Below are 25,825 nucleotides of genomic sequence, written 5' to 3'. Positions count from 1 at the left end.
TACTGATTAAACTACATCGAAAGCTATTCACTGACAAAAACAATATCTATATCTATATACATACACCGAATTGAAAATATTCAGTATGGAAATGTACAGGGACGAATATACAAACTGAGTCCAGTGTTTATGACCTAATATACTGTTTTGCCTCCAGGTATGGGAATAGGGAGCGTCCTTATCGGCCTATTCTACAGCACCTACTACTCTGCCCTGTTTGCCTGGTTATTCTACTACTTCTACTACTCATTCTCTTCCAACATTCCCTGGAGTAACTGTGACAACCCATGGAACACACCGGCGTGTGTAACGTTTATCAACGTCGGCGATGACGCGCCTGTTAACTCTACAAATGTTTCCACCACCGTTGCCAGAACCGTGGATATGCTTCACGACTCCTCTGCCACGGCGAATCGTTCTGCCTTGACTAATGGGACTATGCACTCAATCGCAATCACATCGGCAGAAGAATTCTGGACGTAAGATCGGATGCAAATGTGTTCTCTGGGTGTTATTTATTGAAAGCGTTGTAAATATTTCATGAAAGTAAAATACAGTCTTCAGCCATTATGCGCTCTATTTATCTCAAGATGTAACTTCGTGTTTATGTTTAATAATCACAATATGTTTACAAATTACAAACTATTCCATGTCATTACATCTGGAAGGTTGTTCCTCACCCCCCAGCCAAATATCGTATGACATGTAAACTGTGATGAGCATTGATGTACCCGTACAATACCTTTATTTTGAACAGGTTAAGGGTCTTACAGATTAGCGACGGTCTGGAACATCTCGGCAGTATGCGGTGGCCTCTGGTTGGATGTCTTGCTATCACATACATCCTGGCGTTCTTGTGTCTGTTTCGTGGGATCAAGGTTTCAGGAAAGGTAAAGACGATCAACGACGGAGTGTTTGTCGTTTGTGACATTGTTCATAATAATGATTGTTCCTTTCATAGTGCATACACGCGCTTCTGCTTTCTAAAATATTTCCATAATGTGTTTCTGTGACAACAGGTGGTGTACATTACCGTCGGCGTTCCATATATCATCATCACTATGTTCCTCATCCGGGGCTGCTTACTTCCGGGTTCAGCTGAGGGGATATATTACTACATGAACCCACATTTTGAGAGGTTGCTGGATCCAAAGGTGACGTAAAGGTCCGATGAAACACTTTATTGGTAGAGGGATCATTCACGCCCTTTTACTATTTTAAGCATTTCGGTTAGCGAAGGTAGTTAACGCTACATATAGATTTGAGAACAGCTGTTTATTTACTTTGATATATGCAATGTACACAACACATCGCCAATTCATTAAAACTACACGTTATTCTATTTTCATCGATACAACTAGCAAAATATTGCGAAAGGGTTGTTTGAGGAGCTGTTATTATTGAATTGTGGATCGCGTACTAGCAGTTTTCATAACTACAAACAATGTGTCAGCACAATATGTCATAACGATTGTGTTGATAGGTATATATTTCAAGAGACATCTTTGATTTCACGATGATGTCGTTAGTGTCGATTTTGAGCCATATTTGGCCATACGATGTTGGTTGGCTGGTTTCATAGTTTTAGGACGAAGTGGACCAGTAAAAAGCCTATTTGCACCTAACACATTAATGTGACTTCATAGGTAATCATAGGTAATTTCATCGTCAGTTGGAATCGCATAGTTAAGAGTCATCAGAAGATGACATATCCCCCCGGCCCCCACGTATTTGGAAGGACAAATCCTCTGACAGTTATTTAATGTTTTTTTAGGCTAAGTTTGAATTGTTTCCATGGAAATCATGAAAACAAATGAATGCCATATATGTGTATACAGCATAAGGCACCACTTCCAGATGTGTCATATATATCTGTCAAGATCTGTTGAAAGATATTAAGTAGTTTTCGAGTTGTGCTCTGGAAACGAGGCCCTTTCCTCCAGTCCTCAAAGTCCGAATTGTTTCCATAGAAACACAGAAAATGATGAATCACAAAAGGCTGTACATGTAAATAGCCAAAGGCTCCACTTTGGAGTATGCCACACATCTCTGCCAAGGTTTGCCGAAAGACATTCAGAAGTTTTTGAGTTATGGTCCGGAAACTACGCCCATCCCTTCATATTCAGACAAAGTCCGAATTAATTCCATGGAACCCGAGAACATGATAAATCACAAAAAGCTGTAAATAGCAAAACGTACCACTTTGGGATCTGGTAGACATATCTGCCAAGTACTGCTGGCAGATATTAGGAAGTTTTTGATGTCTGCACCAGAAACGAAACACATCTGTCAATTTGAGACTAAGTCCGAAACGTCTCCATGAAAACCAAGAAAATCATAAATCACAAAAAAACTGTACATAGCAAAAGGCACCACTTTCGGTTCTGAATGATATATGTACCAAGTATTGCAGAAAAAAAAACTAAACAGTTCTTGAGTTCTGCTCCGGAAACGAATCCCATCCCTCGATTTTGAGACGAAGTCCTAAACGTTTCCATGGAAACCGAGAAAATGATAGTGAGTGAGTGAGTGAGTAATTATGTAACGTCAAATCGGCAATATTGCAACCATTTAAGGATTGACTGTGTATTTCATTCGTTGCATTAAAGTATGAAACTAAACACCAATGTATTTCTTTCGTTGCATTGAAGTATGAAACTAAAAACCAATGCGCAAACTGTATGAATCCGCGTAGCGGATTCTTACAAAAGTATGCACGTTGGTTTTTAGCGGATTCATACAGTTTGCACATTGGTTTTTAGTTTCATACTTCAATGCAACGAAAGAAATACACAGTCAATCCTTATAATTAAATTCAGCAACAAATACTATACCTTTTCAACAATATTTTCTTTAAACATAATCACATTCATCGAAACAGATGTCTTTGTTACCACCGATTAAAATTTTCGGTGTAAGAATTCGATAATGGCGTGACATGACTCAGGTGACTCATTTACATAAAATGACACGCCTACCAAACCATTAGCCAATCAGCATACAGCACCACCAAACAGCCGTCAGTCAACCAAGCTAACATCGGTCGGCGAATCAGGGTGGAACAACTCAACGTGACGCGTCCCGGTATCGGCAAAGTTTTTAGTTCAAATGTTTGAATTACTACCTGCGAACTGAAAGAGACAGTTTGAAAAGTGAGAATTGGAAATGAAGCCCGATGATATGAAGTTAGTGGAACTGAGATTGTAGTATTTGCGCAAGTAGAAAGAGGATGTGATGTGACTGGGATTGCGATGCCATGAACTGATGTTCCAACGTGCGCATGCTCTTGTCGAGGCGTTGCAACGTTATTAACGTTCACAGATAATTTTGTGTTGTTTGTTTATGTTAATCACAATGTATCACTTCAATGTTTACCCAAAGTTCATTAAGGTACCCGAGTGCAAGCGAATTCACTCGCTGTGTAAAGGTATTCCTCGACATTCCTCAGGTCCGAAAGAAGTCCGGTTAGGTGGGCGTGGCTTATTTTTTCAGATTCATTAGGAAATGAACTCAAAAGAAATGTTCCCAGTTAACCAATCAGATTGCCACAATTTTAATGAACACAATACAAACTTAATTATATCGTGATTAATCATAAAAATACAAATAAACTAATAGCACATACATTGTAAAACCCTGTCAACGTAGGACAGTAAAACTAACTAGTGTATCACAGAATAGAATGTAAAACTAGTGATTAGACCTAAAACAATGTATGTTTAGATGACAGCGCAATATAAACATGAGCTATAGGTTGTCAACAACTGAAGGTAGATCACCATACTAAGGACCATGGGGACTTACAGTACATTTGCGTCCTACATGGACCCTAGTTGGATTTACATCATCCCTTCAGGGGTTAGCAATTTAAACAAATCTAGCCATACAGTAAAATAACACTTACTCTTCGATTAAAAACCTGGAAAACTTAAATTTACTTAAATGTTTTGGGACGTAAGTAACCCCCCAGGAGAACAATTATGTTACAGTACTTCAACCCCCTTTGAGGGTACAGCCACTAACTATTTGAGTTACTAATTTAATCTTCCAATTATAAAATACTTATCTATTTATAATTCAGTTATCAAATCTAATTCCTTTAAAATGAAATAATTAAACGAGGACTAATATTGCTAGAATCTTCCTTCATAGTTCGTGGATTAAAATACTGATCAGGATATGCTTGACTGTGATTCTTTCATCACAAGGGATACAAAACGGAGGATCCTCACATTTAAGCAAATATTTATGTGTATTATCGCATGTGGCCAATACGACATCTTCGTAAAATAGCCTCTTCAAATCAGGACTGACAACCCAAGTAGGTGTAACCAATATACCTTTTATTTCATGTAATTCTTGTATACCTACCTGGGTGTTGACTTGTTCTGCATCAGATCATGGATGTAAGTTCTAATGCTAGCTTTGTAATCAGAGTATTGAATATGAAGGGGCGCCACAGATCTGCTGAGTGCTTGCCTTGGCAGCAAGATCGGCCATTGTGTTACCAGAAGTGCCTACGTGGCTGGATGACAAACAAAAGACGATGTCGTACTGGCCAGTAGCAAGATCATTATACAGTTCAATAATTTATATTAAAAGTGGATGTTTACATCATAAATTTTTAATCGCCTAAAGACAAGAGAGAGAATCCGAATAGATAATGTATAATTGTTTATGTTTAAGGTGTCTTTGAATATATTTAAGAGCCGTTAATATGGCGTTAGCTTCCGTTGTGAAAATAGAGCTGCTATCCGCGGCCGGTAGTCTAGAAGATATTGTTCTGGGTCCAATGACCGTGGCACAAGCTACTGCGCGACCGTCCTTACACCCATCTGTGAATAAGGATTTGTAATTGTTATATTTGTTTTTTGATTGATGATATTCTAGGTAATTTGTTTCTGATTTTGTAAATGATGTTAATGTTAGGTCAACTTGTGGCCTGATCAATCGCCAATGATGAGAAGAAAGAAGATGGGAAGGCGACATACTTTCCAGCTCAATGCCGAGGAAGAAATACATGGTTTAATTCTGTGACCTAGAGGCGGAACAAGAAAAGAGTTTTTATACAAATGCTCATAAAGCGGATTGAACACACAGTTATAGGCAGGGTAGATTCATCAGAATATAATTCAGTAATGTATTGTAAGGACAATGTTATACGACGTTGTGTAAGAGATGGTTCGTCGGCCTCAAGGTAGAGACTGTGAATAGGTGAAGTTCGGAGAGACCCAAGACAAAGTCTTACGCCTTGATGGTGGACAGAATCAAGAAGTTTAAGGTTGCTTTTGCAGGCTCCACCATATACGATGGAGCCATAATCGAGTTTTGAACGGACCAGTGATCGATGAAGGTATAAAAAAGGTAGTTTGATCCCGTCCCAACTTTGAGTTGGAAACAACTTTCAACAAATCTAGCTTTAAGAGATTTAATGTGCGGTAAAAAGGTTAAATGAGAATCGAAAATTAAACCAAAGAACTTGGCCTCCTTTACACCTTTGATGGGAGTGCCATTTAAATATAGTTCAGGGTCCTTATGCGGCTTATATTTTCTACAAACGTGTATACAATGAGTTTTTGTTTGAGTAAATGTAAGGCCGTTTTCAAGGCACCATTTATTTATTTTATTTGAAAACAACTGTATTTGCTGTTCAATAGTATGCATACTTGTACCGCGAGAACAGATATTAAAATCATCCCAAAAAAGTGACCCGTCAATGGAATCGTTTAAAACCTTGGATAAACTGTTGATCATATAATACTAACTAAAGTGAGGAACAAAATACTGCCTTGTGGAACACCCTGATCCTGATTGTAATGGCCAGACAGGTTTGAACCCACTCGGACTTGAAACTGTCTGTCGGTTAAAAACTGTGATATAAAATGAGGTAAACGATCTCTAAACCCAAAAGTAAATCCTTTAAAATATCATGCTTCCAGGAGATATCGTACTCTTTCTCAAGGTGAAAGAATATCGATACTGCATATTGTTTATTTACCATAGCATTTTTGGCAAAGGATTCTAAACGTACTAAATTATCAGTGGTACTTCTATTCTTCCGAAAACCGCATTGAATGTTTGTAATGAGGTTATTTGGTTTGTTTTCAGATACCAAATTAATCTGTTATTTACCATTCGCTCCGTGGTTTTACAGACACAGTAATTGGAAGGATCAGTATGATCCTTACCAGGTTTGGGTATAGGGATTAAGATGGCATCACGCAATGAAGGAGAAAAGTTTCCAGATGTCCATATTTTGTCAAATATATCTAAAAGTGTGACCAGACATGGTTCAGGCAAGTGTTTCAGCCGCTGATAATGAATATTGTCATCACCAGCTGCTGTGTCAAGAGCTTGCTCAAGAGCAGTATATAGCTCATGTAATGAAAACAGTTTATTACGGTCTTCACCGTTATCTGATTCAGATTTAAGTCTTGTCTTCTCCTGTTGTTCCTGATATCTCTGAAACTCATGGATGTAATTTGCCGGTGAAGACTTTTTGGCAAGAGTTTCGCCAATTTAATTGCAATTGACATTTGTCAGTAATTAAATTATCACCAACTTTGAGATGGTGAACGGCAGATTGTGAACCTTTGCCTTTAATTCTTTGAACCATGTTCCATACTTTAGATATAGTCGTGCGTGAATTAATTTTGGAGATATAGTTCCTCCAAGATTGTCGCTTCCTTTGTTTAAAGGTACGACGCGCCTTTGCATTCAGTATTTGAAATCTGTTTCAGTTATGGCCAGTTAGGTGATGGTGGAAATATTTCTCTGCCTTTGCCCTTGCTTTTCTAGCATTTTTACAGTCTGTCGTAAACCATGACTTTCGTACATGTGGAGGTGTAGAGGATCTTGGTATGCACTCATCAGCTATTACATTTAAAACGCCAGAAAATACCTGAGTAGATCAGCAATATCACTGAAAGATTCAGGTCTAGTTTAAACTGAGTTTGAAATAAGGACCAGTCCGCCTTGGAAAAAAATCGATCTTGTATAAGATGAAGAATCAGTCGCAGAAGATGCAGATAATATCGTTGGAAAGTGATCACCTCCACAGAGAGCGTTGTGAACGAACCAATCACATTCATGAAGTAGATTAGAGTCTGCAAGAGAAATCTAGAGAAGAGTAGGTGCCGGTTCCAGGATGTAGACAAATGCAGCATCATTAAAAATACACAGGTCATTATTTGAGATCAAATCTTCCAACATTTTACCTTTAGTGTTAGTATTTGTACCACCCTAGAGTGAACTGTGGCCATTAAGATCACCCATTATATATAATGGATGGTTTCGGAAGTTGATCACAGAGAGCTTGGAGATCAGTCAGGTGAAGTGTTGAAGAAAGTGGAACATACAGTGAGCATAATGTAAGGACAACATAAAGTGTAAGTCTCACTGCAACTGCTTGAAGATTATTTGTAAGTGGTACATGGCTGTGGATAACATTCTCCTTAACTAGGATTGAGGATCCACCAGTGGCCCTATCACCCGACGGTGAGAAATAATGATATGCATCGTACTGATGTAAATTATAAGTATATGTCAGTTTCAGATGCGTTTCCTGCAGACAGAACGATGATTATGCCAGATCTTGGAAAAATAGATGTAACTCATTATAATTAGTCTTCAGTCTTCTACAGTTCCATTGTACTATATGTTTGGAAGACATTATCTTTTTGGTTGATTGATTGGGGATCTACCCCTCGCTTTCTTGGAGGGCGACAAACTATGTGCCCTGTGGTGGATGTTTTCTGACACATCCATGTCCTCGAGTGGACCATATTTATTGAACAATTTTATGCGATTTTCTGAACCCTTGGGTGGTCTACCAGTCTTTCCCCCCCCATTATCTGTTCTCGGTTTAATAGTACTTTTAGACTTTGAATTTGTTTCAGAAGGAGTCTGTTCTGTAGATTGTGACAATTGTGACACGGGCGTTCTCATTTGTTGCTGAAGTCTGAGTAGTTTGTTCAGGCGTGAAACGTTTTGGGTTATCAGTTTTAACCCAAGTCAGGTCTGTTTGACACACAATCATTGAAGTGGATACTTTAGGCATGGTTTCAGAAGGTAATCTGACGACTGATGCGTAAGTTGCATTAGGCAATTTTGATTCCACAATCCCTTTAGCATCAGCAAAGCTAACGTTTTGAGCGAATTTTACTTTCTATATTTCCATTTGCTTTTCCCATATTTTACATTCTTTGGAAAAAGATGAATGATTGCCTGAACAGTTTGTGCATTTTTTGAAAGTGCTAGTGCAGTCTTCCGTTACATTGAGCACGTGTCACTGGCTGTGCACAGGTGATAACTCCAGGACCATATTTTTGGCATCGAAAACACCTCAAAGGATTTGGGATGGAGACTGTAACTGCGATATTACAGTAACCAACTTTAACAGACTTGTCGATGAGAATGAAAGAGGGCATGTGTTTGTGTTCATCAGTTAGTTGTTTTTCCGGGTAGTAAATCGTCTGACATATGTCACACCTTGATCTTTCATTTCGGACACAATGTCCAGCTCTGACATGTCAGCTAACAAACGGTCTCTGTCTCTTATGATGCCTTTAGAAGTGTTCAAGGTTCTGTGGGCAGTGACTGATACAGGAATGCCAGCCAGTGTTTGCAGTGTCGATAGGTTGGAGGCATGCTGTTTTCAACGTCGCCTGCAATGCTATATATTCCTTAGAAATAATAAAAGGATCCAAGTTGAGTGGAGTCTTGTCAACAGTGTCAAGAACAAGGAAACGTGGCCAGTTGTCTGTTACAGTGGATTCATTCTCTTCATTGTCATTGTCAAGCTGTCGTTTGGTCTTTTTCGAGGGAGTTTGGTAAGCCATAGTGAGCTTATAATTGTTTCATCATCCGGGCTCCCCACCCACCACGGAGTATCACAAGGACAATGCTTAAAACAAACGAATCTCCAGCTTGCAGCACCAAGGATACCCGGATGATATACTCCAGCAGAAACATTAAAGTGTAATCATTTCACCAGATTGGCCCATGAGCCACCGCCTTCTGGGCATACGACTCTAGGCAAAAACGTGAAAGTGTATAGTTGACATAAAAAAGGTAAAAAAAATTCGCCAAGACTTAAAAAGATACAATTTTCAAATTTTCAACATTACATGATGTAATGCTCAGGCCTTGGCGTGACCAGCCAGCTGGTTGAGCCGGGCCCATTCAACCACCCGTCTAGGTGAAGTCATGACCGAAGTGGTGTATTAGGCAACAGGAACACGGTTGCAGGCCCCCATTGCCCTCAAGCACCAGGAACCCTTCCACCACCGACACAGGGCACGGCAAACGGGTTGGTGGACCAAATATCCACTGGTCCACAACGGGGGTGAACGGCCGTTAGCGTCACCCAGCACCCATCACGAGGATAAATCACACTGATAGATCACAAAAACATGTGCATAGCAAAATGTACCTCTTTGGGGTCTGCCACACATATCTACCAAGTTTTGCAGAAAATACTGAACAGTTTATGAGTTCTGCTCCGGAAACGAAGCCCATCCCTCCATTTTCAGAAGACGTCCGAAACGTTTCCAAGGAAACCGAGAAAATGATAAATTACTAAAACCTGCATATAACAAAAGGCACCACTTAAGGTTCTAATTGATGTATCTACCAAGTGTTGCAGACAAATATTGAACGGTTTCTGAGGTATGCTCCGGAAACGAAACACAACTCTCACTTTTCAGACTATGTCCGAAACGTTTATAAAGGAAACCGAGAAAATAATAAATCCCAAAAACCATTAAATAGCAAAAGGAAACACTTTAGGTATTGACTGATATATCTACTACGTTTTGCAGAATAATATTGAACGGTTTTTCAGTTCTGCTAAAAATGCCATAAATCTGTAAATAGAATTAGGCTCAACCATAGGTTATTATATCTATCAAGTTGGGTCTAAAGATGTTGAACGGTTTCTGCTCCGGAAACGAAAGTGATTACGAACTGAAGGACGAGGTGTCGACTATATTCCCCCGCATTACATGCCGGGGGGATCATAAAAGAAACAACACTATTAGTATTAATTTGGATAGATGTATACACATGCTGAATAAACTGTGTTAACTGTTGCAGATTAGAACACCCCTTAAATAACCACTGGTTTTGAGTTAAGGAAGGACTCAACAAATCTGTCACACCATTTCTCATTCCATATTCCGATTACACAGCAACCATTAGATCGTATATTCGTGATCTAGTGCAGAAGAAGTGGGATTGATAAATTACAATTTATAGAACCCTATACTGGTTACGGCGCCCGTGGCGAGCCACCTCCTCGTGGTGGGTAACGCTAAGAGCTCGCCAACACCCCCGTGTGGATCCGGGGGCATATTTGGTCCACCAACCAGTTTGTCGTGGGTTGCGGCCCTTTGTCGGTGGAGGACGGGAGTCTGGGGGGTTGAAGGCACTGGGAGCCTGTAACCGCGTTTTCTTTGCTCAAGACACCCCTTCGACCCTTACTTCACCTAGACGGAGGGTAATAATGTCCCGGTTCTATCAATCGGCTCGTCACGCCAAGCACTGTGCATGGTAGATATATTATTTGCACATGTTCTTATTTTTGGGGCCTTGGATAATTTGATCTTGTAAAATAAATTATTGACTACTTTGAATTGCCTAAATTACTTTAGTCCTATGCCAGACAACGGTGGCCCATGGGCCAATCTGGCAATATTGACCTCCAAATTCAGTATGTGTCCAGTTACTTTTCACGGGCAGAACCACCCTGGTATTTAATTTGGTATACAAGTATTGCTATTTGCGTCATAATTGCTGGAGTATAACATCCCTATATCCCTGGTGTTGGCATCTTGGAGATCCGGTGCTATTTGACACCGTCCTTGTCGACACTCCATGGTAGGTAGGGAGCAGGGGTACTGAATACTTTTCCTTTCATGAGGTCTTCCCAACAACCTGGTTCATCTCGCTATAGAAAAAAGAGACGTCTGGTTTTAAACAGATTGTACACCTGAAACTATTTCTGTGAATGTTGATTCTTGGGCTCGAATTTTAGTGACTGAGTCTAAGGACTGTCTACCGATCAAACTCAATCCATTCGCAATTTCAAAAGCTGGAATCTGTGGAATTTGTGGTGAGGTAAAGAACGTCACCCGTCTCCGTAGTGGCTCGCTTCTGGTTGAGTGTGCACGGAGACAGCAATATCGAGGTTGCTGTGTCTGTGCACAGGACATTGAATTCTTGCCGTTGCATCAAACAAAACAAAGCTCGTTGTCTGTGGGATATGTCAGAGGAGGATATAACTCTATAACTTGAGGACCAAGGAGTTACAGCATTGAAACGTTTTACTTTCAAGAAAGATGGTAATATCACTCCAACTAATACTCACCTCTTAACCTTTTCGCGATCTTCTCTTCCACAGTCAATAAAAGCAGGGTATGTTAACATCGGGGTAGATGTGTATATCCCCAATCCACTACGGTGTTATAAGTGTCAGCATTTCGGTCATGGTTCTAACTCATGTCGAAACTCTGTGGTGTGTCATCGCCGTGGTGACCATCATGAGGGTGCAGACTGTGAGCAAGACTTTAAATGCGCAAATTGTGAAAGCCAACATGCAGCTTCATCCAGGTCCTACCCTGTTTATATACAGGAATCATAAACAATGAAAATCAAATGCGAAAAAAAGCATTCAACCCTTGATGCCAAGAATCTGTTTACAAGTGAAACTTCAACTACGTTGAATATCTCTTATTGTGCGACAGTCACCCGCACTGTATCTACATCCTCGACTGCTTGTTAGACTGACTTGACCCGGGTTCAGTCAGACAAACCTGTTAATTCAGCAAAACCACCTACTTCAGCAGTCACTCAATCTACTTCTGGGTCTCAGACTGAAATTCAGCCTTCGACATCACAGACGTCTGCTTCACAGCCAGCTAATTCAAAAACAGCTACTGACCAAACAGGAAAGACGAAAGGACAAATGTTAAATAGAAACTATCCTCTTATTGCCCCATCACCTTCCGAGGTCCCTCTACAAAACTCTGGACATGGAGGTTACTCCTTCCTCACAAGACAGACGGAGGAACAGCTCCTCCTCAAATACCCGTGAACGATCACCAGTTGGGCCACCATGACTCAGATGGATAATATAACTCAGCGGAATTGCAGAGGACTTAATAATAACTTCAATGAAATACAGTTACTCATTCAAGACCTTCAACCGTCAGCATTATGTCTTCAAGACACTTATCTTAAAAATACTGATAATTCTAACTTAAGACGATACACTGATTATCATTCTTTCTCTCCTCCAGGCGATAAGGCTACTGGAGGCTCTCCTATTTTAGTTCATCAGAGCGTCATTCATAGCCATCTTACTCTAAATACGGATCTTCAAGCTGTTGCCGTTCGTCTGACTCTGATCAACTTCCGAAGCCATGTCTTATCAAGGGTGATCTTAGCGGGAACAACCTGCTTTGGGGAGGTGTCCACACTAATACCAAAGTTAAAGTCCTGGAGGAATTCATTTCAAATAACAATTTATGTATTTTCAATGATGATTCAGCCACCTATTTACATCCAGCTACGTGAACATATTCTTATCTATCACTTGCTGACCCCAGTTAATATAATGAATTTGAATGGATGGTCCATGATGACATATGTGGGAGTGACCACTTACCCACCATTCTGAAAACACCCTGGTGATCATCAACCTATATCTAGACGGAACTTTGCCAAGGCCATGGTCGTTATATAATATATTGTGTTATGATAACTTAAAACCTGATCTTTTTGTGAACAGCAAAGACCCGATACAGCTATTTTCCTATTTATTGAATGACATTGCTGACCAAACTATACCCAAGTCTTCTGCAGTTACACACATCCGTATGCCATGGTTCAACAATGAATGTAAACAGGCCAGGAAGTTAAGGAAGAAAGCTGAAAAGTACATAAGTACTACCGTACATAATCTAGACAAAGTTAAAATTTTAAATGCCAAGGCCTGACGTTCTTTTAAGCAAGCAAAATAAGCGTCAGTCTTGGCGAAATTATGTTTCGAAAATCAATTCACGCACGCCTATCAAAGATGTGGAAAATGATTCAAAGAATAAAGGGCAAAGGTTCCAAATCTATTGTTCACCATCTGAAAGATGGTGAAATTTATTTACTCATAAATCTGACATTGTCAATAAACTTGGTGAAACTCTCGCCAAGCATTCATCCAAGCATTCATCTTATGTCCGTGTTTTAACCAATATATCATATTTTCAGATTCTCTTTCTTACTTTCAGGCGATTAAACATTTATCATGTAAACATCCACTACTAATTGAAATTATTGAAATGTATAATGATCTTGCTACTGGCCAATATGACATCTTGTTTTGTTGGTTACCCAGCCACATAGGCATTTCTGGTAACACATTGGCTGATCAGTGTTTCAGTGTTAAAACAGTGTTAAAACAGTGAAGCATCGTTTTAAAGTAAATTATCATTTAATCATTGAACTTGAAAAGAAATAGAATTGTTAGATACATTTATAAACCTGGTTTGTAAACATTTCAGTGTTTTATTATTGGTAGCATGAATTAGAAACTGGGTTAGTTTGTGGTTGTACATGCAAAGGGGGGTTGAGATATTGTAAAACAAATATTGTCCTTCTGAAAGGGTACGTATTTTCCAAAACCTTTGAAGTCAGTTTACACCTACCAGTACTTTCAAATATAATATTCTTGTAATTTTAATTTTGTCCAACAAGGGCATGTGTAAATTAAACTAGGGTCCATGCAGGTAGCGAAGGTAGTGTGAGTCCCATGGTCCCTGGTATGGTAATCAACCTTCAGTTGTTGGCGATATATTCTATCTTGTATTCATAGTAATATTAGTTTGAACTGTCCACACTAACTGTGATGCCTTTTGTGATGTTCTAGCTGTTTTACTGTCCTCTGATGATGGGTTTATATATCATCCACGTTCTAATTCAATATAAAACATATCTTGTCACGATATTGCTGAAATATTGCCGATGTGAGGTTAAACATTAACTCACTGTGAAACTTGAAATACTCATTCATTAAAAATGCATTAGGTTCAGATGACATTTAAAAATCACACAACTAATTCTGTCTAAGCCTTTTGAAAGCTTATCTAGATTACATTACATTTTCCAGATGCCGAGACAAAATCTACAAATGCCCGTTGCATAATCATTCTTGATATATTATGATAAAACTGTTTCTAAAGAAAATACATCATCACCCAGAAGTACAGCACTTCTGATAATGTTCGATATTTTCTCCAAGTTGCAATGACCACATTTCGAAGAGACCATCTTATCTATGATCATCCTGTATCGTCCGTTTGGCTCAAAAGCGGACCGATCAATTGCAGTGTAGCTTGCAAACTAATAACCATAACATACTCAATGAAACGCTGATCACAATCAGAACATCATACCAACCCTGTGAGGCTTTTGCAGAATATTTTTCCTTAAAATAAAAAAACCAAAAAAACAAACAAACAAACTATCATTAAACTATTGACACAGTTCACTATTTGTTACGAGGGAGAAGAAAGGCAGCAGAGGAAGGACAGCCAGGTGTGCGAGAAAACATGGAGTTTTGCCATATTAAATGGTAGGAAGATTTGGAGAAATACGAATCTTGGCCCTGTTCCCAAACTGACTGACTACTATAGAGTTCAGTGAAAATTTATTTCTTTTTATTCCACAACGCCTTTCTCTGAAAATTGCTTTTTAGTTTGTTCTCAACATATATGCAGTTGGCATAATTCAGTTTGCGTTGCAATTGCAGATTTGGATTGAGGGATGCAATGCTGCTTTGCTCACATCCGGAATAGGATTTGGATGCCTTCCAACAATGGCAGGGCACAACAAACGTAACAACAGCTGCTTTGGGTACATTTGTAGACTAACTTTGTTCATTTAGGTTGTAATATTTGTTTCCCAGAAGAGATAATCTTCGTTTTTATTACACATCTGAGGGTGAGAGCCCCATGTGGAAAAAAATGCATCAAACAAGTTTGTGGGATCGATTTCAAAGTTCCTCTTTGGTTACTCCATGGTGGGACCTAAATTCAGATTTTGATAAAGAATCCGTGATACCTTATCCGTACCAAAAACAGGTGAATGCTTAACTCATATTTTCAACATGTATTTATGCAATAAATAAACGCACTATTAATATATAAGTGGACTTCCTAATGGCTACCAAGTCATTGCATCATTCGTCTTTTTTATGGGAAATCAAACCCGACTAACTAGACACACATCAACGTAATGTTTTAGGGGAGACTGTAAGTTACGTTATCACGAGGAATACATTTACTTTTCATTGGGGTGGTTGGACCTAACCGACACCAGATCTCTGTCAAAATGGTATTTTCGTCTGTCTCATTAGAGCTTATGACCTACCAACTCACTGCCCAGTTAAGACACTTGCGACGTCTTAAACATCTATTAATTTTGTCGTCATCTATTGGTAATCATGTTGCATATCTGCTACAATGAGTAATGCTCACCATCGTGCAGGCGGTGCCGATATTAAATGATCGTGAGATGTATCGCAGTGTTTGATCAACCACAAATATTTTGTCTTGCCCGTAACTTTTCTTCTTTTAAAAGAACGGTTTCGGAAAAGGATTTTCCAAATTTAATCAGTAGGGACTGAGTTAAACAGCTCAGAGCAAAGATCATAAACTATTGCGTTTTCAAACCTTGGTGGATGAATACGAGAGGAAATGCTTGGTCTTTTAGAAAATAACACAAACATCTGCATTCCCTATTCCCATGTCCTGTGCGATGTTTTGAAGAAAACAGTGTCTCATACACTGTAGTTTTAAATTCATTAGCACGTTTTAAGAATCGTTTTAAGATCGGATTCAGAAGATGTTCCAAAGAATGGTTTCTAAGTGGTGGATTAACACTCTGCCCCTAAACGTTCAAACTGGTGAATGTAGTTGGTGCTCATTCCTTATCCGCTGTGTGAGCCATGAAAATTACGCGCAGCGTAAAACATAAAATAACTCTTTTGTTGTTTATTTTATATAGGGACTCTTTCATCCTAGCTACCTCGATTACACTGACATGTATATACGTCGGGTTTGCCTTCTTTGCTATCATGGGCCACGTTGCTTACCTACGTGGTGTGACTGTAGATTCGTTCAAGTATTCAGGTAATTCTTTGATTCCATGCATGCATTGAATAATGCTTGCTAAATATATTTTGATCAATACTACAATGACAACATCAACCTTGTATATATCAGTTACACTTAAAACAAATAAAAATTAATATCCCTCCCCAAAAGTACCAGTTGCAATGATTTCAGTCTCACAATTTCACACCAGCCTTGTGCGAACAATCACATACCAATGTAAATAAGTTTAGCCTTTGAGGTCCAGTGCCCCGTTGTTCAAAACAACCTTAGCTAAGATCAACCTTAAGCACTAAGGTTAGAGTTACGATCACCTTAAGAAAAAGATACGCCTGTTGCACAAAACAACCTTAGGGCAACCTTAACTTGGGCTCCAACCTTAGCCGTAACCTTAACCTGTGGATGCCGATTTTCTTTTTCAGGCGCACATTTTCATAATGTTTGAAAAGTGAACGTTGTGCGAGAATTGCGCTAGCGTGGTCCTGGATCTGTGTACGGCTATAAAATTAAACAGAAATGTAGAATATTTAATTTCCCATCCGTTGGTATAAATATAACTGCGACAACCTCAGGGATTTGAAAAATAGATACTGCTAAATGTTGTCCAAAACTTTTGTGTGCGTTAAAAATCATTAAATTTCTCCGTTTTTATCGTGTACCTTATTTAATAAAAGCACTCTGCTACGATTTTTTAAATTTATCATCTTTACGAAAAGTGTGAGGGAAGAAAATACAGCCTAATGTCAGAACGACATAAGTGTATATGAAATGGATTTATGTGTTAATGCACAACGTTATACGCTCAATATTAAAAATGGCCCGTAATAAATGTCAAAAATGGATTCTCTTCTATGCCGTGTACAGGGAGATGATGCACGCATAAAGATAAGGGGACATAACCCCGCTATGCTTTACATCAGGTCAGTGTAACTAAGATCACATGGAGAGAATTTGCTGTGAATACGGACTGTATATTTTCGTAATGTTTTGTACACAGTGAACAAACCTATTCCAATACAAAGTTCCCCAATGTGAGCAGAGACGTTTTGGTAGTTTCACAGTTTGTAAGGAAAGATACCAATGTACAAACTCGCACCTGGTCAAAATACGCAAAATATACATCACAATACTGAAAGTGCAATCGGAATGATATGAACATTGTGTTTACTCTTGTTCAACCGACCTTCACCTCAAAGAAATTGCCTAATATGTGCAACAATGTTGACGTGTGACATCACTACCCATGACCGATTTCTTTCAAAATGGCGGCTTTGCTGACAAAGGTACATCGGATTTTGCGAGGACTCTTGCCTTGATTCAGGGATCTTTTGAACATAAATGTGAGATGTAAGTAATCAGAATTATTCTGAGTATCTGTGTTTTGTTATATGTTTTTATCGTTTTCAATGTAAATGACGGGAGAAGCCAGAAATGCCGATAAGTACCGTTGTCGTTCTGCTTGGTTTTACGTCAGTCATGGCGTCACGTTGCACGGAAACTTTGACAGTTGCCTATGATTCATTAAATGATTGCATTGTATATTTTTTTAAGCTGCTATTTCTTGCTGCGATACTCTTTAACTTAATATTCTAGGGGTACTTAACCATTGTAAGCAATGATTACACGCTGGGTGCTGGAAAATTTCCGAAAATGCCACGTAGTGTAAAATCGGATTTTTTCTTTGTTTACATTTTAAACGCACAGTCTTTCGAGCACCGCGTTCGTTCCCGTGCGTTTTATGTAGACAGTTGGTGTTGGTGACAAAGACCATTTGTAATTTTATTCTATGATGTGTGGAGAATTCAATGATGCATTTGTCGCAGCAGACTATGAAGTATACGTGATATAATAGGCCTCTCAATATCGGCCTTGTCGAAACGTGATTTCGTTAACACTATCCAATATGGCGGAAAGAGCACTAAGTGTTTTTTCGAAAACATCCCAACCAATCCTTGGTTCATCGGCGACGTTTCAGAATTATCATAACTGGTTTTCATGAAAACTTGATATCAGTGATCATCAATATGCTATTTTTGACATTCCCATTTCTGTACACTCTCTGCTTCCTCAAAATAAAAGCAGCCGCCATAAACCCTTTCCAACCTTAGAGACGCTAAGGTTGGGTCGAACCAACCTTAGTTATCAACCGTAACTTAAGGTTAACCTTAGCTGAGGTTGTTTCGTGCAACGGGAGGCTAACCTTAGTAAAGGTCTAAGGTTGAAATCTTAGAGATAAGGTTGACCTTAGAGATAAGGTTGTTTTGAACAACGGGGCACAGGCTGTTATACGTACATCGGCACTTGTGCGCGGTGGCAGGCCACACAGGATTAATGTACGAATATAATGTCCTGTGTGGCTTTATAATTTGCGGTTTCATTTGAGCAGGATACAACCTTGGATTCATCACATATCCAGAAGCCGTGGCTGCACTCCCCTTGCCTCAGTTGTGGTCTGCCTTTACCTTCTTGAATTTGCTGACACTCGGACTCGACACACTGGTAACGTGTAAATTTCAAATTACGGTGGTAACGCTTTTAGACCCACAAGATAACTAAGTCCAAGAAATCAGTAAAATCTATAAGGAAAAAAGACTATTCAGTGTCCTAATCAGTGCCTGCATGTTTGGGATGTAAGATTAGACATGCCAAAACTCCGGGATGTGTTTTCTCCAAAACATAAAATATGTTTGTATCAATATGCCAAATAGTATTGTGCCCCTGCCGTTGGATCCAGAAGAATATCCTCTAGATTACCAGATGACAACACATTATTCACATCAGAAGCAAACGCAAAACCGACATTTCTTTATCAATAAACACCCTAAATATGCACAATATATCATCTTCTCGTACTCTCAATTGTGTCATCAGTTTCGTAAAATGTATGCTGTAAACACCCAAATCTCATTGAAATCATTCAGATATAAAAGAATATATAAATACCTTACTACTGGTGAATCTAACATCGTTTCTGTTGGTTATCCAGCCATGTTTGAATTTCTGGTAAGACAGCACTCGACAAATCTGTGACACCGCTGCTAATGCCATAATTCGATTATACAGCTGTGATTTGATCTTACGTCCGTGATCTAATGCAGGAGAATAAGTAGGTATGACTCGGTTACATGCAGTTCAAGCAACTATCGGTTATACCAGTGTGTGCTGTCAGTCCAGATTTGAAGAGGTCAGTTTGCGACGATGACGCAGTGGCCACACAAGATATGCTCTTGAATATCTCTTAAACGGCGAGGATCAACCGAGGTCTGTTTCCCTAGTGATTAAATGATCACCGTCGAGCATTCTTGAACATGTTGGATATCCACGGTGAGTGAGTGAGTTTAGTTTTACGCCGCACTCAGCAGTATCCCAGCTATATGACGGCGGTCTGTCACTAATCGAGTCTGGACCAGACAATCCAGTGATCAACAACATCAGCATCAATCTGCGTAATTGGGAACCGATGACATGTGTCAACCAAGTCAGCAAGCCTGACGACCCGATCCCGTTAGTCACCTCTTACGACAAGCGGAGTCGCCTCTTATGGCAAGCATGGGTTGCTGAAGGCCTATTTTATCCCGGGACCTTCACGGGTCTCCATCTCCACGGATATGAAATTCAATGTAAAAACCGTTCAGGATCTGTGTGACTATGCTAATTACCGTTTAGTAATTGATGAATTTGGGGATAATGTTTAATGCAGGTGTTGTAAATTGAGAGTGTGATAGTGGCAGTATCCTAACACAGGGTGTAAGTATTGTAAAATTATTGTATCCTGTATGTATACGCAGGTCCCAAACCACTCGAAACATAATTTTAAGCTTACCAGACTGAGTATATTTATGATTTTACACAATGGCGAAAGTTGACTACAATCTCCAGTGGCTGAAGGAATGAAGTAGATCCAACTAGGGTCCATGAAGGTAGCAAATGTCGGTGGGTGGTGACCTAACTTCAGTTACCAGGGATCTGCAGCCCGTATTCATATTGTCTTGTTCTGTTCAGAAATCCACTTTCAGAGTTGGATGCTAGGTTTATAGTCTGTCATATGCTACTGGTGTTTTTTACTGCCCTTTGTCAATGATTTATTCACAATGTGGCTGAAATACTGCCTATGTGCCTTTAACTTATAATTCACTCAATCCCTCACAATAGTGAAAAATGGATATATCATACATGTATCAGACTGACGTTAATAACGTTAATATGTTGAAATTCCGTTTCCATACAGTTGCCATGCTTTGAGATCGCCGTAACTGCATTGTTATATCAGTTTCCAAGCCTATCTCGCCGACGTTGGGTGATCATCCTCGTTGTCCTGGTGCCATGCTTCCTCCTGGGTCTCCTGTACATGACACAGGTGAATGAATAATGATCACAACCTGTCCCACCAAGCTTAAATGACGTGTAAACGTCAAACATGTGATACTTCAGCCAAATAACATTACACATATTGGTTGGTTTTCTGTCCCCCTGTGGCGTCTAAACATTTTAGATGGCCTCACTGAATCAAAAGCAATGATCACTCTGCTGATTGATATCACCTGTACGGGGTTCTGTTCAAAGTTTTAATAGGGCTGAAATCAAGTGACAAATACAGAATGGAAACGATCAACGAGTCTTACCATTCGTATATGTCATTTAGGGTCGATTACTTAGCGTAAGATCCAGAGGAACTATTGACGGTACGAAGGTAAGTGTGATTCAGTAATGAAATTCCAGATAAAATCACAACACGACCGCCTTGTTTTACAGGGAGGAATGTACATGCTCACATTGGTGGACTGGTATGCCTTCTTCCCCTCCATAGCTATTTTTGGCATGCTGGAATGCATTGTGGTCTGCTGGATTTATGGTAAGTATTTTTGTTACATACATGTACTAGAAACGAACATAAATCAGTATGAAAACAGAAAACTCACAAGGACAGTAATCATTCCGTTTCCAAGAATTCAACCGAATGATAGTGTTACGAGAGTTTATTTTCTGTTAATTGTATTATTAATTAAGTAATAATTATTATTGGGTCACAATGTTTATTGTTTTGAAGGTCCCGGGGTAGACTAGGCCTTCAGCAACCCATGCTTGCCATAACAAGCGACAATGCTTGTCGTAAGAGGCGACTAACAGGATCGGGTCGTCAGGCTCGCTGACTTGGTTGATACATGTCATTGGTTCACAATTTGGCAGATCGATGCTCATGTTGTTGATCACTGGCTTGTCTAGTCCAGACTCGATTATTGACAGACCGCCGCCATATAGCTTGAATATTGCTGAGTGCGGTGTAAAACTAAACTCACTCACTAACGCTAATTAGTCACGTAGAATTTATACCTATCCCCGCCGTTTCTCATTCACATGTAATTTTCACATGCATCCACTCCAGTTGAGTAGCCAAGAATTGTTATCTTGTAATCCATGGGATTTTTCGTGCTCCGTTTCTGTTGAAAATGAAAGGTTCGCGAGAATAACAGGTATATCAATGGACGCACAGATATGTCACTGTGACGACCATCTATAGGTGTGAGTGTAGAGGTGCGTTGTGCGAGGTCAGTGTCCCATACATATCTGCAAACGTAAAGTGAAAACTAAACTCACTCACTCACAAATAATAATTATTATGCGTCACATAATCTTTTCCTTAAGGTGGAGGGTCTATTTTCTGTAAATTATATTATTAATTAAGTAATAATTATTACTGGGTCACAATGTTTATTGTTTTGAATAATAATTATTACGGGTCACATTCCGTATCATAAATGGTCAGTACCTATACTATTTTGGCAGCAGGCTTGCAGGAAGTGCATTAGAGTTACCTCCCATTTACCTTTTTGCTTTGATTATTTGTGTTACTTCCGAGAGACTGACCTAGAGCTTTCCACGTTGATGGTGATGGTCGTAGGTGCTTGGAAGTTCCAGAGTGAATGACTGTATACATAAAGGCTAGTTGCCGTTTTGACGAAAATACGCACAGACTACTGGAGTATACATCATCAATCTCAGTCAACGAATGATCTACATAACCGCTGCCTGACTGCTCGCCGTGTTACACTTTGCATATCTGTTTCTCACTCTTACATCAAGACTTCAGTGAGTTGACATTATAATTGTGACCCATTACTGCAGATTCGACTCATTTGCATTCTCTCTTGCGAATTTTTGTATCTTGGTTTTGTTTTGCTGAATACAATATTGAAAATATCAGACTTCTCAGTGTTGTGTTTTGCTGGTTTCTTACACCTTTTGTCACAACAAATTTTTAAACGTAACAACAGACTGGCACAGTCTTTTTAAGGTTACTCATACATACGGGATGTTTCAGGTTTTCAGGAACGTTCATTCAAGAGGTGTTTATGGAATACAATTGCCACCATCCTCACGACGTCCTATGTTAGTATGTTGTGAGGTTTCATATGTATTTGGGGGCAGTAGAAAGTGGGGTGCCAAACTCATGTACACTACCAATACTGTTGTACTTCAAGATAAGCACAAGAAGTTGGCTGTTTGTTCTAGGTACACATAGACTGCAGAGGGTCATCCAAGGAATGTGCGGGAAAACTGTGCCGTGGGTCATGACATTCAGCATGAAGTTCATCTGCCCAGGACTCCTTCTGGTTAGTGACGATGCTCCCATTCAGTGTCACCATGTCTGTGTTGGTGTGTGTATGCCTGAGTGCAAAATATCACTGGAGGGATGGAATATGTATGGTTTAACAGACCTATGGTTTAAAAGATGAAATAAAGGTCTAAGATAGCTATGGATTGATATATTTAACAGCGTTGTGTCCGTCTTTGAAGTGTGTAAGCTTGATTTGTGGGTCCGGTCTCTCTTTTGGTGTAATGCAGGAATGCGAATATAGTGCTGCAGAAAATAGAAACAAGGCACGGGATTTGAACACAACGTAGGTATTTGACGTGAAAAACTAATTCCACTTATTGTGGAATACTCCATGTTATGTACTGAATTACATTTCCAATTGAGTTGCATAACGTCCCATTAGACATCATGGCAAACTATTTAACGCGTACACCACTACGCTTGTTTTTCTTCCTCACAGAATCATTCTTTTCACAGATCATATTCTGCTACTCCCTGTACTCCTACCGACCCCCTAACTATGGAGACTACATCTACCCTACCTGGGCCACGGGACTTGGGTGGATGATATCCTTTGGTTCAATCTTACCATTGCTTGTTGTCTTCATCTGGACGGTGTACATATCGGAGGGAAATACAATCAAAGAGGTAAGGTCAAGTATACAAGGGAACTGTTTTGATTACATTCGGATTTAAAGTTTACATGCTTGATTTCAGAATACATCAAGTTGATTCCCAATAATCAGCAAGAGGCTCAGCTTACTTTAGCTCATGTGCAAATGATCCGTGTCTAGGTCAACTTCCCTTTTCACTCGGCTAAATGTTCCACGTCAGTTCCTGGAGAACTGCACACCCATCACCAAAGAATGACGGAATCGTAATACTGGTGACATCATATCTGGTTTTGGGTACTGGTTACATATCTCCAGTGAAGTTCCGAGTTAGAACTGATCTTCTGTATCCTATTCTTGTCATAGAGTTGCAAAGACCGATATTCATACTCTTGAGCACTGGATTTTCCGGTTCAGACTTGACTATGTACAAACTGCCACCATAGAGCTGAAATATGGGCGAATATAAAACTGAGTCACTGTTGCATCTATGTTCTTTGACTGGGTTTTGAATGCTATTCTAACTGTTTTTGTTACGTAACTTGATACAATAAAATAATACTTGTCCTTTTGTTTCTTCTCTGTAGAAAATAAAGAAGTCAATGGAGCCTGACATGCACTGGGAGCTATCTTCTTTACCCGAAAACTCCATGGAATTGATGCTCTAGTTCCAGCTCATTCATCTTTTTCATATATCGCAGTTGATGGAGTTCAGACTAACCTGAAGAACATGATGCGTTGTCCCGTGACATCCCATTGTGATTTGCACATGTAACAGTTATCGTAGTTCAAGTTTATAGACCAATACCCATCTGCAAACCTTACCTTGACTGAAGGTTTGAAGACTATGCCACAAGTTATGTACTGTATTAATTATCTGTAGATTTCTCTCCAGAAACTGGATCAAACAGAATCCATCCCAAGAGAAAAAAGAGACCTGAAAACATATTTAGATGGGAATACATCTTAGGGTGAGAAGTACAAGACGTCTCTTCCATAGACATTTACTACAGACACAGATTTACTAATATTGCATGCAGGAAACTGTTTAAAAGAGGCTGTGCTGAAGAAATATGACTTCTCCTTATGTCTTGGTAGCATGGAATCTGAATATATAAAGCGTTTTCGCTGATGCGTTGCTAGTGTATACTGAATATTTTAAGGTAAGTACTAATAAGCGAGTGGGTGACGTACATGGAACAGATTCACAGTTTGTCACTTTGGTTCATCTAGATTTAACGCAGCAAATATACGTTATCACACGAACATACATGTATACATATTGTATAATGCTATTCCTTGCATATACATAAGACAAAGGGTCATGGGATGGGCGTCATCAAAGTTCCCGAATAGGACGTTTTGTATCTCAACTGTTCAATATAGTCCCTGATTTGTTATCTATGACCAATCATATCATGAGATACCTGTCACATAGGAAATGACAGGTGATGGCGCGTGGGCTAAATTTCTGAAGAGCACGTTCGGTCACTAGACAGCTTGGATACAGATTGACTATGGGTTAGATCGCTGACCAATCGATATGCTAGATTTCGGCCTTCAACTCTAGCTATCATGAAAACGTTTGTGTATCGTGAACATACATAATCGCAAGGATGCCTGAAATGTACACGTAGGACTAACAAGCACTTTGACGAGTTTAGTTTTCTTTGAAGCGCTCAAAGCGCTACAATCCGATTATTTTTACCCCGGATAACCCAATCCAACCATTGAGTAGAGATAGTATTTATTTGCATATACATTTTGCGGACACTACTTGTACACCAAACATAATGGCTTGCTGAACATTTCAATATAACCTGCATATTGTTACGAATAAACGTCATAATTCAAGTACATGTATTATAGAATTTAAAAAAAGTTGCACGATACTGATTTATTGTGATGTATACACTTCTAGTTGAATCTCCCTAGATATTTATGAAGATGGGTATACTCATGTGTGTTTTGAGAGCAAACGAGGTTCAGAAGATTGACAATGGGCGTGACTCCACAAAACAGGTTGTCCAATGATGTAACAGCGCATTAGTTTGTTTTACACTTGTCACGGGATAAAACTTTACCTGGACACGCATTCGGCCAGAGGCTGTTATTTTGAGGTTGAAAGAGGTGTTCATATATCTCATTTAGTGTTGCCATATTGAATAATTATACGCATCAATTCCGTAGCTGATATAATATCCTCCTTTTGTTGACGATGGATCTGACACACGTGATCATTTCACTGGATAAGATAAATACAGAGATCAAATACAAACGTTTCTTACGCAATGCTTATGTAAATTGCATTGACATGCATTAAAATCACATTTCAAATCAACATGAAACAGCTTGAACAAAATGACCCAGTTACCTTTGTTTGCTTTATGTGTACTATATATGTATATTATGAGTAGATGCAAGTGTAATCAATTCATATTCGATTATGCATT

General features: G+C 39.3%; 1 protein-coding gene across 1 annotated transcript in view; it reads left to right on the top strand.

Annotated features, from left to right (window-relative positions):
- LOC137256263 (sodium- and chloride-dependent glycine transporter 1-like) overlaps positions 1–24,504 on the top strand; it is a 40,888-nt gene extending 16,384 nt beyond the window's left edge. The window contains exons 3-13 of the mRNA XM_067793993.1: positions 158–479; positions 758–890; positions 1,020–1,154; positions 14,804–14,907; positions 16,060–16,184; positions 18,553–18,665; positions 20,395–20,523; positions 20,919–21,018; positions 22,677–22,777; positions 23,239–23,409; positions 23,960–24,504. Of these exons, the coding sequence (XP_067650094.1) occupies positions 158–479; positions 758–890; positions 1,020–1,154; positions 14,804–14,907; positions 16,060–16,184; positions 18,553–18,665; positions 20,395–20,523; positions 20,919–21,018; positions 22,677–22,777; positions 23,239–23,409; positions 23,960–24,040 (1,514 nt within the window). The 3' untranslated portion in view covers positions 24,041–24,504. The remainder of the gene's footprint in view (positions 1–157; positions 480–757; positions 891–1,019; positions 1,155–14,803; positions 14,908–16,059; positions 16,185–18,552; positions 18,666–20,394; positions 20,524–20,918; positions 21,019–22,676; positions 22,778–23,238; positions 23,410–23,959) is intronic.
- The last annotated feature ends 1,321 nt before the right edge of the window (positions 24,505–25,825 follow it).

The sequence above is a fragment of the Haliotis asinina genome, chromosome 11 (assembly GCF_037392515.1).
Source record: "Haliotis asinina isolate JCU_RB_2024 chromosome 11, JCU_Hal_asi_v2, whole genome shotgun sequence".
Taxonomy (NCBI): Eukaryota; Metazoa; Mollusca; class Gastropoda; order Lepetellida; family Haliotidae; genus Haliotis; species Haliotis asinina.
The sequence above is the reverse complement of the archived record's forward strand: the minus strand, read 5'-3'. Positions and strand labels throughout refer to the sequence as shown.